Consider the following 14,529-nt stretch of genomic DNA (forward strand, 5'->3'; position numbering starts at 1 on the left):
TAAATTATATTCTATTTGGTCTATTCAAGATTAGAATATATAATGAAAACAGCGGTATCTTAAATGATAAGATAAATCAGTTACTTTTAATTATGTCTTCCCTCCCACTTTAAAGCTCTTGCCACTTCTAACAGTTCTCAAAAGTGTGTTATAATTTTGATATCATCGTAAATATTAATTATTACTAATAGCACTGAATTAGGTCCTCAGTATAAAACCAAAAATAATTCTTACCCTCTAAGATGGTTCCAATACACAATAAAGTCCAATAATAACTAACCAGGTCAACTGTAAAGTAAATCAAATAAACATGAAAGAAAATATTAACATTACTCTAACAGTGTCAGAAAAACAAAAGCAATCACACTTGACTCAATGGACTTTAAATGGAGCATCCTAAACTAACAATTAGAGAAAAGGTTAAACAAAAAGTAGGTGACATGTTTCAATAACAAGTAGGTGAAAAGATTATTGGACTGTTCTCAAAGATCTTGTTTGATGTCAGAAACTATCAAATTATTAATTTCATGTGGTGTATTTTTGCTACTTTTCAAGGGTAGATTACCCTGTTGCCTTCTATCTTATTATCTAAACAGATTTTTTTAAATTACTTTTTCCTTGTTTGCTTAGATTGTCCTTTTAGATTCACCTCATTTTCTACAGGTCCAAACTGACCTCTCTAATGATAAGGCAGGCCCCTTTTGGTTCTCCCTTTTCTCTGAACCAGTAATGGCCTAATTTAGCACAATTCCATCTCTGATTATTCCATCTATATTAAAAGGCTCTACAGAACACGTGCAATAATTCATTCAAATTCCAGTTGACCCTTGAAAACAGGGCGGGGATGGTGCGTAGGGGCACCGACCCTTAGCAGAACATTCACATATTAACTCAAGTAGTCCATCCACGAAGGCGGATTCTGCACTGTATTCATTAATTTGTAAATGGGTAGACCCCTAAGTCCATTCTCCATCACTGCAGCTTCACGAATTTAGAGGGATCACTTGTGCATTTCCCTTGTTCTGGTGGCAAGCAAGTGCAGACAGGGGTGAAGGAAAGAGAACCCAAGAAAAGTCGAAGTGAATGACAGGTAAGGACGAACGCACCTCGTTCACCTCATCCTTCAGCACAAAACGCCCATTCTTCCCTGTCTAGTTTCCTAAGACGTGTCCGGGGCGGATACAAGGTCACCCGTGGGACGGCAGGTACTCCTCCGCTGGGCCCGATGCTGGGGCCGGAGGCGGGGAAGAAGCCCTAAGCCTTGCGGGGAAGGTGGCGACCTGGGTAGGGGCCGGGCACCAAGCGCAGTGGCGGATCGGCGCGCGCCCGCGCCGGCCCGGCTGCCCCCGCCCCCCGCCGCAGCATCCCTTCGCAAGAATCCGCGCGCGCGGGCGGGAGGAGGGGCGCGCGGGCCCCTCCGCCCCACGCGCGCCCACGTGACGCCAGCCGAGGAGATTGGAGCGGCGACAACAGGAGGCGGCAGACGGGTACAGCGCGCTCTGCGCTCACGACGGGAGCTCCCCTTCTTCCTGAAGCCAGGACCGTACCTTCTCCTCCGCCGGGCCGGTAGCCACGGCCGCTGCTGCTGCCCCCCGCCGCATCCCCGCCGCCGCATCCCCGCCGCCACATCCGCGGCGCCCGCAGCAGGAGGAGAAGACGCGCCGGGCCGCCGCCGCTGGAGGGAATCCCAGCTGACACTCGCTCCCTCCTTCGGCCGTTGAGTCTGCCCTCCCACGGGGTCTCCGCTTTCTCCTCCCCGCCGCCAGCTCCTGCTCTCCGCCGCGATGGGGCTCCTGGACTCCGAGCAGGGCAGTGTCCTGAATGTGGTGTCCACGGCGCTCAACGACACGATGGAGTTCTACCGCTGGACTTGGTCCATCACAGGTAAAGCCGCTGTCGTCCCGGTCCTGTCCCGGCCGGGCGGGCCACACCGGCCCCCCGCGGCTGTTGGGAGGCTGTGGATCCGGAGGTGCGGGGGCGCGGGGCTCTGGTTAATCTGCTCCGAACGTTACGGCCTCCTCGCCCCACACGCCCGCCCGGTTTTCCTCTGAGCTTCCACCATCTCTCATCGGTTTCTCAGATGCAGGAGCTGACATAGCAGGTGGAGTCTGAGCTGCTGAGAGCTCGTCGTAGGAACCTCCCTACGCTATGTTCCCACATCTCCAGATCTCATATGACAGTTCTAAATTATGCACAGGATTGGTTCTAACATTTACTAATATTGCGTGTGGACAGATGGCTCGGGGCGGTGAACTCCAGTGGTGGCTGTCTTTCTTGCTTCTGCGGCCTCCTGGTTGCTTTGACACAACAGGCTAACCTGCTGATATTTTTGTCTAGCTCATATAACATAATTTGGAAATAAAAGCAAAAAGCTGTTGGTTGGTTCCTTGAGCCTTGAAGACTGTTAGTTTGTGAGGCTCTTCAACAGCAGTTATGTTTGAACTGATTGTCTGTAATGGCTTGGCGCAGTGCAGTGCAGTCGGGGGAGGGGGAGGCTAAAACACCGGGAAAGAAAGGTCTTTATGAAAGGGGTCTCTACAGCAGCACCTAGAGGTTGTCCTAGAAGCCTACATACATGCCCTGTTAAACCAGCAAACTTTTTCCTGTGGTTGTCAGAGTTTATTCGACAGTATTGTCCGATGTATGACTTACGTATGGTCCCTTCTGCCTTTCTAGCAGAAAGCTATTGTGATGTTATTTTCACATTTATTTTATCCAGTTGTTTCAGTTGCTTTTGGCTTTAGGGCACTTAAAAGTTTTGAAATAAAGATTAAGTTAGCAGGATTTTAGAAATGATCTTTTGATTTAAATAGTTTTAGTCCTTGCAGTATTGCCCTGCATCCCAGCAGGGGAGGAAATTCACCTTGCACGTTGTGACTCTGCCTTTCTAGAAATTATAACATATTCCTGTAGTTTTTGTATTCGTTAGAGGAAATGGGATAGTAGTTACAGCATGAATACTGTACAATGCTGTGGAGAAAATGTGTTGCTATAATTATTTCTGGGTGAGACAAATGATTCTTTGACATTGATGTGGCTTTAACTTCTTTTTAAAATTGTGTTCTTTTTCATACATTCTTAAGTTTGACACAGAGAAGTGAGCTATTTAATTAGCCATTGCAATAGAAAATGGTTAGAAGAGATTTTAATGGAGTTAAAACTGTGTATTGTTTACACTGAAGTTATGCTGTACCTGTATAACCTGGGAAATGCATATACATATACATATTATATATATATATATATTTATATATATATATATTTCCCTTCATCTCTGAAGTGATTTTGGTTATTTAAACATTGCATCAGGGTTTCCCATTACACAATTGTGCAGAGCCAAACATCAGAGAAGCTCTTTGGCAGGTAATTGCACTTTGCATACTTTAGAGTTCACACATCGTCAAGGTCCTCCAATTTCCATATAGCCAGAGCCACACCCAGGAGTTCTCATTCCCGTCTGTCATTTTCTTCCCACCTCTTGAGTTTCAGAGAGAATTGAGAGCAAAGATAGAATATACCTTTGCATGGTCGTTAATTTCTTCCTAATGATGTTTGTGTAAAAACATCATGAATGAAATAGGGAAATTTTGTAGTTTCCTTATGTGAAAGCTGGCTGCTTGCATATGAAGACATAAAATAATATTGTTGCTGAGAAGTCAGAGTAGCCACTGGGACCAAGTGATCTCCCAGTAGCAGGTCACAGGAAAGGTATTCACCCATTCCCTTGGCTATCCACTTACGAAACCTGAGACTGCTTCCTTGTTTTTGTAATCAGCTACCCAGTGTAGATAGATGGTATTTCTTAACTACCTTAGAGGCTTAGTGGGATGTAGCCTGTTCTGCCTTGCTGCTGTGAAGGAGTAGTTTTCAGATTCAGGCAGAAGAGACAGGAAGCCTATGGTGTTCCATTTCCTTTGACTGCCTCATCTCCCTTCCGTGCTCTCCAGATATCTTTTCTGACTCATTAACACTGATCCAATTCCAAGAGGATATACTCTCACTGTAATTTCATGAAAAGCTGGGTGAATGAGTTTAAAGCATATTAGATGAGGCTGGAGAAAAAGTCGATGAGTCAGAAGTTTGGGAAGGGGGGCCAGTAAAAATGGGTGGAGAGAAAGATGGTCTTGAGAAATAGTGGTGACTGTTGTGAAAGGACCCAGATTATTCAGGGAGAGAAGAAGCAAGTGAGCCCTGTGCCTTTGAACTTTCATCCCCAGAACTGGTTATATGCTTCTGTCTTTCTGTTCTATTACTTTACTACGTCTTTTTCGCCACTGATGTTTCTACCTACGTGTAAATAACACGTATCTACTTGGTACTGTTATAATAGGAATAATGAAGATCTGTAGAATATATTTGATGATCCAAGAGATTTTTGTCTTAGGAGAAACAGTTTATGCAAAAATACTATTTTGAGCTATTTTATCAAATGGTGCTATTTAATAAAACATGTCCAAAGCAATGTATAAAAACTAGGCTTTTCAACAGCACATATTTAGCAAATACAGCATGTAGTCCATAGTGTATAACACAGAAAATGTCACTTTTACTGTATCATTGACACTTTGTACATTGAATTGAAACTTTGGAAGAGTTGTACTTTTAAAAGAACAAAACATTTTTATTTCCATATACTATTATCTTTTTAAATATTTTAAACAAGTAAATTAATTTTGGTTTATATTATATAAGAAAGTATAGAGTGATGTGGGACTTTGTACCAGTTGGTGGTATCAGAGTAGGTAGTTACTCTGATGTCATTGTGTTTATTTTTTCTCTTCTTTTACTCATGAGTATATTAAAATTATTAGGACTGGTATCCTAGACTCAAGGTAAATATGTAATCAAGAGATGTAAACTAACAAACCTAAATATTCCCCAATCTGTAACAACCTAAATTATCTACATCATCTATTGTTCATTCATTATTTTAATAAATGCTTATTAGTAACCTTTTGTGTAATTTGACATTTGGCATAAAAACATCTGGAGAGTTAATAACCAGCCTTCCCACAATAAGACCAAATGTCTCTTGAATCACTGTATTTCTTTTTGAATCCCTGTTTTTAAACAGCCATTGTTCATGGTGTACGTATGCACATGCATGTATATGTGTATATGTGTGTGTGTGTGTATGTATGTGTGGGGGTTAGCATTACTCTCCGTTTGCAGATATAGTATCCAACATTTTGATGAAAAATTTGTGTCTACTTGGGAGTTTAAGTTAGAGTATGAAAGGCCAGCCTTGGCGGGTCCTTACAGTCACTTTGGAAGGGGCCGAAGGGAGAGGGAGCATGGCAGAGGAGAAGGAATGGTGGCGAAGTTCGGAGACTAGGCTTAGGTAATCATTCATTCTGTCTACATGACTTGCCAAGTGCAGGCACAGTACTGGGCTCTGGGCAGAGAATGGGAACACTCGATCATTAATTGTTCTCCTGCAGCTTACAAGCCTAGAGGGTCAACGCCATGGTCTGAGGTCCCCGTGACCTGTCAGCCAGGCCTAGCTAGGCCTAGGGGAGGTAAGAAAAGTCCCTGCTCTTCTCATCTCTCCTTCTACCTCTACTACAGTCTTAGTTGTGACAAGCATATTCAAGCTATTTTAGAATATGATCAATCATGTGAAGCTTCTGTAGATATTTGGGAGAGTACTTGGAAATTGGAGGTGAGCTTAAGGGGCCAGTGAGTCATCGGGTTTGCTGAAACTGGGGGATTGTGGGAGGAGACCTTTATTCAACTCGAATAAGCTGGGCTAAGAGCAGCAGGTCTGTTCCAGAGATTGCTAGGCCCCAAAGAAGCATGTGTCTTAAACATTGTGCAATATATTTACATTCATTTTATTTTTGTTTATCACAGTTAATGTACACATTTTCATTTGTTACTGTCAAAAGTAGGTTTTTGTTTTGGGTTTAGATTAGTTTGGGAACCCAGTCACCATTTTCAGTGTTTCTCCTAGAAAAGGCATTGCACGGTCTCAGCAGCTAATTAAGGACAAATAATTGTAGTATTGCCAGTTCCTAACATGGGATCTCCCTTGGTCAGTGTTTTCTATGAGGTTCTATAATTGTTCTTCTCTAATAACCAACCTGAAGCTTTTAAGAGGTCCATACCATTTTAGAGTTTTCTGGGTTTTTTTCTTTGTTAGTTTGGTTAGTTGGTTCTTGTTTTTTTTCTTCACCAGAGCCTGGTTTAGGTGGCAAAGTCCTGGACTTCAAAGGCTGATGCTCTTGTCAGTTTTCCCATCAGCATGTAGTAGAAATCTCATCACAGATGGAATTGTAAGAGAGTAAAACAATGCCGATTCTAAATCTGGTGTCAGGACACAATTTTATACAGTTAGTTGCTTTGGCTGAGAGAGAAGGGTTTTAAGAATTACACAGATAATTATCAGACAATGCTCCTGTGATCTTAAGAGCCATGAAGAAGTTAGTCATTCTTTTAAAATTCAATTTGTTTTATTTTCTCTCAAGTCATATGATATTGTCATCAGTGAATAATTTATTATTATTAACGTATTATTTTTTATTTGAATCATGTATTACTTTGAGTCACTTATTTTGAATTAAACATATATGAGCACACAGGGAATAGTTGTGTAACAGAATCTGTCTTTTCTCGTTTCGGATGGCTCTTTTTTTCCCTTTTCATTCTCAGGACATTTCTCCTTAACAAATCAAGGTGCTATTGTTTTATTTTTCCTTGGAAGGAGAATGTATTAGAATATATCTTTAAAAATCATGTGGTTCTGTTTTGTTCACTAGTTGATTTTGTTCATTAGCTTCCTCTTATAGATGAGATCCTATGGTATTTGTCCTTCACCTACTGGACATGGGATGGGTGGAGGAGGGCAAAGGGGGAAAAATTGGAACAATTGTAATAGAATAACAATAAAAAATGATTTAAATAAAACACATAAAATATAAAAACAATCACATGGGTATGGACTTTTAGAAAAGAGAAGAGAGGAAATACATAGCCTTTCACAACCAGTTTCCAAATTTTCTTTCTAACCTGGTTAGTTGGTATTTCCCTGCCCACAGACCTGCAGCTCTAGCCAACTTGGATAGCTCACTGTTGAGTGCAATGTGTGCGTGCTCCGCTGCTCCTTCCCAGTCTACCTCTGCAGATGTCCTTTCACCAGGACCAGCGCAGTTTCCCTTCTTCATGAAGCCTTTCTTGGCCGTGGTACCCCAGGGCCTTCATTGCTTCATGTGATCCCATTGCCTTTAGCAAGTACTCTTGTACCTCCTCCTGCCAGTCTTTCTGTGGGTCTGTTGTCTCACAGAAACAGTTCTGTGAGAACCGTTTAAACCATTATTATTTACCTTTTCACTTCTTTGTATTTTTTTCCTTCTGACACTAGGGACTGACACATGTTGATTTCATATGGATTGAGAAGATGACCCCCTTAATCAAGCATGAATTCAGATAGTGAGATATTCTGGTTGCTAAACGCTAATAAGGTTTTGGATCACACTAAATCATAGAAAACATTTCTAAATGATTTTCATCATGTTAGTCATAGATTGAATTAATGCCGACTAAATTTAATGAAGGAATCAAACCACTAAATCATTTATTAGCACAAAACAGTTACTTTCAAGAGATATAAAATTAGACATAATTCTTCTTCCCTCTTCATTGCCTATGCAGCATTGTGCAGCGCAGGGAAGTGAGGAGGGCCGCATGAAATGGACCAGGGAAAGCAAACTGGACGGGATTTAGATGAGCCAGGCTTTAGCCCTGGATCTCCTGCTAATTAGCTCGGAGAGTTTGGGCAAGTCCATTTGTTTTTCTAACTTCAACTGTATTCATTTATACATGAGAGAGTTGAATGAAGTAATCTCTAAGGTCTCACCCAGCTCTAAAATTCTGGTTAGCGGTGGAATTTTTTTCTTTCTTCTTTTTATTGTTGTTCAAGTACAGTTGTCCCCATTTTCACCCACCATAACCCCATCCCCACCTCCCATCCTCAAGCCCGTCCTCTTTGACTTTGTCCATGTGTCCTTTATACATGTTCCTTGATGCCCCCCATTATCCCATATTTTCCCTCTCCCTCCTCCTTTCTGATTAATATCAGATTATTCTTTATTTCAAAGTCTCTGGTTATATTTTGCTTGCTTGTTTGTTTTGTTGATTAGGTTCCACTTATAGGTGAGATCATATGGTCTTTGTCTTTCACCTCCTGGCTTGTTTCACTTAGTATAATGCTCTCCAGACAGCATGGATGAATCTAGGTGTAACTTTAAAAAAATTCTTTAAATACATGAAGCAATTTCGGATAAACAAACATTGATCAATAATTCAAAGACCTCATTCTGTGTAATAATTATAATTTTTCCAACAAAACAGTTACTGGTGCTGCTCAAATAGTAAAAGTAACATTCATATTTGCCCCATAACAAAGAGGTAAAGAAATAGAAAAACAAAAGGATACAGATATTTAAGCTCCTGCTGTGACATGGCATTGTTACAGCACACAGCACTGTGATAATACTATATCTGATTAATTATCTAGTTCTTGAGAACCAGGAATTGACTATTTTGTCAAAAGTAGTAGCAATGACATTAAAGAATAAGTTCATTATACATTATACATGCAATATATATACAATTATATATCACATTTATTGTGTAATATGCAACTGCTGAGAATGGCTTATTACATGGTCTTGGGCAACTTATATATGATTCTTTGGGCCTCATAGTTCTGCATGTAAGGTGAGAGAGCTGAAACCACACGATCTCCTAAGGCCACTTTATTGAGTCTTCGTAATATCTCCTAAAGCAATGGCTTCTACAGTTTAAACCTAACCTTTATATTTTTTCTATAAAAAGGTAAAATTTTATAATACATCATTATGAAAGACTTTCAATTGTAAACACGTTTTCTCCTGCATTTTTAATTTAAATATTTGAAGTGTGGTTTAAAATTTTTGTAAAATTCCTAGAAATATGTAGGTCTTTGAATATGGAGAAAACAAAGTAACTAAATGGCTCTGATTGAGTATGTTCCTTAACTAAAAGGTTGATTCAGAAAACCTTTTGCTGTATATTTTTCTTAATAAAATGTTGCCACTCTTAAACAAATACCTTAATGTGGCATTTTATTTGTATTATATTTTAAAGTATAAGTCCTGAAATTTGAAATGCAAGTGTATTAGATCATTGAAGGAATGAATCAGTTACTTTTAGATGTAGTCACATAAATGTATTTGTGATTTTGAACTGGAATAATCAAAACAGTAAGCTTCTCTGTTTTCATTTTTATTTGTTTATCAAATGAAAACTTAGGTATAAGTTTTCATTTAATAAATGAAATATATATTTCATATATATATATGAAGATTTCATATATATATATATGAAGGTTTAATATATATTAAAGAATTTTTGTATATTTTTACACCCTCATGTTCATAGCAGCATTATTTGTGATAGCCAGGAGGTGAAAGCAACCCGGATGTCCAGTGATGGATGGGTGGATAAAGAAGATATGGTGTATACATACGGTGGAATATTATGTAGCCTTACCAAGGAAGGAACTTTCAATGCGTGCTGCAGCGTAAATGAACCTTGAGGACAGTATACTAAGTGAAATAAACCAGTCACAAAAAGACAAATATTCATTAATTCCACTTACATGAGGTCTCTAAAGTAGTTAAAATCATAGAAACAGAAAGTCAGGATTGCAAAGGGCTGGGGTAGAGAGGAGGAGACAGGGAGTTGTTGGGGGCAGAGTTTCAGTTTTACAAGAAGAAATGTTCTGGAGGCTGGTTGCGCAACGATGTGCGTGTACTTAACGCTATTGAACTGTACGCTGGAAAATGGCTAAGGTGGTAAATTTTGTGTGTTTATCACAATTAAAATGAATGTAACATATTATGTAATTAATATGATAGCACCTGTAGAAATGATCTTTTTCGGTGTTAAGTGCCAAAGCAATTGATTCTTTTATTTTTTAGCTTATAGTAAAATGGCTTTATATGGAGCAAGCTTAGCTGTTGCCTTAACAAAAATTCCAAGGGGCTAGAAAGCAGCAAAGAACAAGGAAGACAACCTTGCCTTTGTATTTTGCTTTCCAGTTTTACCAAGAATTTCACAACAACCCTGGGAGATAGGTCTGGAGACATTCTCATGTCCCTGTGTGCAGAAGGTACATTTCCATATGTGCAGAAGTAATAGAAGCTCAATAACTTGAAGATGAACCCTGTATTGGAAATGAGTCTAAACGGGTCGTTTTGTCTCCCCATCACACTAGCCAGGCAGGAAAGCAACAGTCAGTCCTCTGACCTGTGTATCTTCTCTTATTTTACCTAGCACTAGCTACAATCTTGTCTATAGTGTCACTGTTTAAAATACTAAATCTGAGCAAAGTCATAATACCACCTGAGATAATCTAAAGAAAGACATCTGAAATGCTCAAAGGGACTGTAAGGCTGTTGTGTGAGATTACATTAAAAAGTGATATTTATTTATATAAATTTATATATTTATGCCATATAAAATATACAGTTTAATTTACATATAAAATATAAACTGTGGTATTTTGCTTGAGAAGATGATGTTGATCTCCATATGATGGAGTAACTAGTACCTTAAAAAGAGTCCATCAAAGTGAGTTATGAAAGTATTTGCCAAATTTCATAATACAAGAACTAGAAACTATTGTTAATTAGTAGGAATTGTCCCAATTTTTCCCTTTTTACCCACCTACGCCTCCCCCAGCCCACTCCCCAGGCAACCCCCACACCATTGTCTGTGTCCGTGGGCCATGCACATATGTTCTTTGTGAGGCATTCTTCTGTGTTCCATATATATGTACACACACATACGCACACATATATGTATATATTCTGTGCCATATAAATATTTATATTTCCCTCAGGACCTCTTCTTGAACCACATGTTCCCCTGCCTTGGCATTGTTTTCCCTTTCCCTATGAACTTGCTTTTCTGAATATGTTATTAAACGTTAAATCTGTTGGGGTAGCATTGGTTAATAGCGTGTAAGTTTCAGGTGTACAGTTCTGTAACACATTATCTGTAGCTTGCATTCTGTGCTCACCACCCAAAGTCTAATTTTCATCTTCCCCCTCCCTTACCCTCTTGTCATTTTTTTATGCCATGAATTTAGGTACCATCTGCTCAGGGTGGAACTCACTGCTATTTATTGAGCTTCTCGTATAGGACCATGTGGATTATAGAATGCTGTAGTATACATTTTATTCACCTTATCTTTCTTAATGTTCATAGAATCCCAATAAAGTAGGTAGTATTTCATCATACTGTGATGAAAAAGTAGACTTAAAACTACACAGTTGGAAAGTAACAGAGCTGGGATTGCATCTTCTTCCCTTGTGACTGACCTTCCCAGGCAGGAGTACAACCTCCCTACTCGTGCAGCAAATACTGTTTCATTGCCCAGTGATAACAGTGAACATTTGTTGGCGCTTACTGAGTGCTAGGCACTGTGGACAATGTTTATATTTATTATCACATGTAATTCTCATCTTCTTTTTTGATAACAGAAAAGAGAAGAATGTGCCCCGCCCCACAAATCCACTCCACAGCAGGTCTCATCTTCTTTTGACCTAGGTGCTATTATCTACATTTTCCAAGTGAGTACACTGATTTTCCCTGGATTATCCATCTAGTAGTAACTCTCCCAAATTAAACCTGAGTAATCAGTCTTCAGCTCGAATCACATATCGATTCACTCACCTCATCTGTGTTGTTTTTTCCTCCTTTGCGCCCTTTGAATCCATCATTATTTATTTGCTTTTTAAGGGAATTATACTTTCTCTCAGTTTCTACTTGTGCTTCCCTTCATTGTTTTAGGTTCTTTGGTGACAGTTATACAACCAGGTTACACAGAACATTTTTGCCCTCTTGTCCCAACCCTGCAGTAGACTCTCAGCCATTAGTTCCCTCACACTTTGAGACACCAAGCTTCCACTTGCCTTGCTGGTGAAGGTCTCCATTCCTGCCTGTCTGCCCATCACAGTGGGCAGACCTCCTTGCCGTTTTGTGACCCAGGGTCTGCCTGGGCTTCCTCTGCGTTCTGCCAGAGCTGCCCTTTCCTTACATTCGTCCAGGCGTTCTTCCAAGCTCAAACCACCATCCTCTGTCCTGTGCCCCCAGGGGGTTAAAGCAGAAGTTCCCGTGCTTACCTCCCTGACTAAATAGGAAACAGATCTGGCTCTCATTCCTCTACCAACTTTTGAATGTGTACTTTTTTCTAGCAAGTATCTCAGGTCATTTTCTGCCCCACTGTACTGAGTTACGGAAGACCTGTCGCCTCTGCTTCTGCCCTTTTTACTCACTGATACCCAAGCTCTTACTTGGCTTGGAGAATATTAAGCATCATATTTTAGATTGGAGCCTAGAAGAGGCCGTATGGTTTTCTTTAGTTTATTCCTATCATAGAGATGAGATCATTCTCAAGGTCTCATGGGAGTCTAAGTAGATATACACGTTAGAAGAGAAAGAAGAGGCTGATTTACTCAGGTAGATTCTAGGCAAAATCAATCAAATTTTTATGACTTGGTTACATGTTATATAAAGTTAGCCCACATTTCTGAGCAGACTAGAGCAGTTGTTCTTAAACTTTAATATGTAAATCACCTGGGAATCATATTAAAACACAGATTCTGGTTTAGTAAGTCTGGAGTGAGGCCTATGATTTTCTGCTATTAAGTTTCCAGGAGATGTGTTTCTGCTGGTACACAGACCACACTGAATAGCAAGGGAATGGAGTATTCCTAACATCTTTGACAGTCTGCTAGTCTGTGCTGCTATGGAAAAGGAAGAATTTTAAAATGTGCTTCAGCTGTTGGTTTTAAAATGTACTTAAGAAAACCAAACAATAGCATGAAGTTTTATAGAACATGTAGTTGTTGTTTTTACCCCAACAGGGACTGTGTATCTTTTAGAACCATATTGATCAGTAACTGTTGTTCATTTTGGCTGAATCAAAAGGGTGGTTCAGAAATGTCCAGAATGTCTGTTCTAACAGTAGCAGTAGCCAAAATAGTAATAGTATCTACATTCATTTTCTAGATACTCTGTGCCATTCTTTCAGCCTGCTAGTCCTCACCATTTGCTTGGTGCTTCCACTGTGCAAGCCTTTGTGGCCACAGACAGAATGGGCAGCCCCTGCCCTGTGTGGCGTGGGACACAGATGGTGGCTGGACAGTGGTAAATCACCGTGTGCTTTAAAAGTTGAGAAAATCCATATTTAATATTTTCAAGTACAAAAAAAGTTAATGTTGGAGGAGTCTCCTATGGAGGGTTTTCAGCTTGAGCCTCAAAGCAACTCTGTGGTTTGGGTAATCTTACCGTTGCCCCCATTTTACACAGGAGGGAGCGTGGCTCAGAGACTTTCAGGCTGACAGTCCGTGGGCTGGAGAACCAGCACTAGCGCGGGAACCTGGTGCTCTCCCTTCAGGCTCTCTTCCTTGCCCGGGCCATCCTGCCTCTGCTGCACGTGACTTCCCAAATCCTTCCCAACAAAGAGTGTTTCCTGCTGGAATATTGTGCTCTTTCTTGTTATATCTAGGAATTTAGATGTTCTAAAAATTAAACATTTTATTAATTTCTTTGGACAGGAGATGATGACCAGCTTAGACTCATTGGGGAAGAAAGTTCATGCTTGACTGGTAGAAATCCTGAGCTCTAAAAACCTTGGGAAATTATCATCTTTTCAAAAAAAAAAGAGGAGGTCTATTAGAGATATTTAAGGAGGCTGCTTTAGTATACATAATGATAATTTATTGTGAAAATTAGTTAAAGTTATTTGTATATAATAGAGATTTCTAAGGGACTTGGATTACTTCAAAACTATTTGATGGATTACAAGTATTTCCCTATTTGCTACATCTGGTTTACATTTTTTTTTAAACAAGCTGTTTAAAAAAGCCTCTCTAAATAATTCAAAATTCAGAGTTAGATTTGCAGTGTAATTTCTCTCCTGAATAAATACAAATGTTCTGTCTTCTCACAGAGAAGTTTAAACTCTTTCCCAAAGATTTATTATTAATGGTAATTTTTTAAAATTTGGTTTAACTCTTTGGCTTGGAAGAGAGAAGGATTTAGTGGTTGGATTATTGTCAATAATAATGACTATTGTCAACATTTATTGAGCTCTTATTTGTGTCAGACACTGTTCATATTTAATTTCTCCAAACAACCCCCTGTTTATCATCCATAAGGTCAGAGAGACTAAGGAACTTGTTCAGGTTTATTCAGGTGGTAAATGAGGGAGGTAGGATTCTAGAGAGCCCATATGCAGCACCTAGAGAACTCTAGATCAGGGAGAAAAGGCCTACAAGACATCAAAGGGCGTGCCTTTTAATGGGAGGGGCTCAGATGGTTCCTGACATAGGATACATCTGTATGAAGATTTGGAGTGGAGAGGAGATGTGGTGCAGCAGAAGGAATTATTTGTGGCATCCATATATTCTAGGAACTTTCACATTTAATCAGCACCCATCAACTCTATGACATATCACTTCCTCACTAAAAAGAACA

The 14,529-nt window shown here is 39.8% G+C and overlaps 1 protein-coding gene across 1 annotated transcript in view; it reads left to right on the forward strand.

Annotated features, from left to right (window-relative positions):
* Positions 1–1,453: 1,453 nt before the first annotated feature.
* ELOVL4 (ELOVL fatty acid elongase 4) overlaps positions 1,454–14,529 on the forward strand; it is a 32,657-nt gene continuing 19,581 nt past the window's right edge. Inside the window, exon 1 of the mRNA XM_037142884.2 lies at positions 1,454–1,884. Within this exon, the coding sequence (XP_036998779.1) occupies positions 1,785–1,884 (100 nt within the window). The 5' untranslated portion in view covers positions 1,454–1,784. The remainder of the gene's footprint in view (positions 1,885–14,529) is intronic.

Source organism: Artibeus jamaicensis, unplaced genomic scaffold (assembly GCF_021234435.1).
Source record: "Artibeus jamaicensis isolate MK-2021 breed Jamaican fruit bat unplaced genomic scaffold, CSHL_Jam_final contig_387, whole genome shotgun sequence".
NCBI classification, from domain to species: Eukaryota; Metazoa; Chordata; class Mammalia; order Chiroptera; family Phyllostomidae; genus Artibeus; species Artibeus jamaicensis.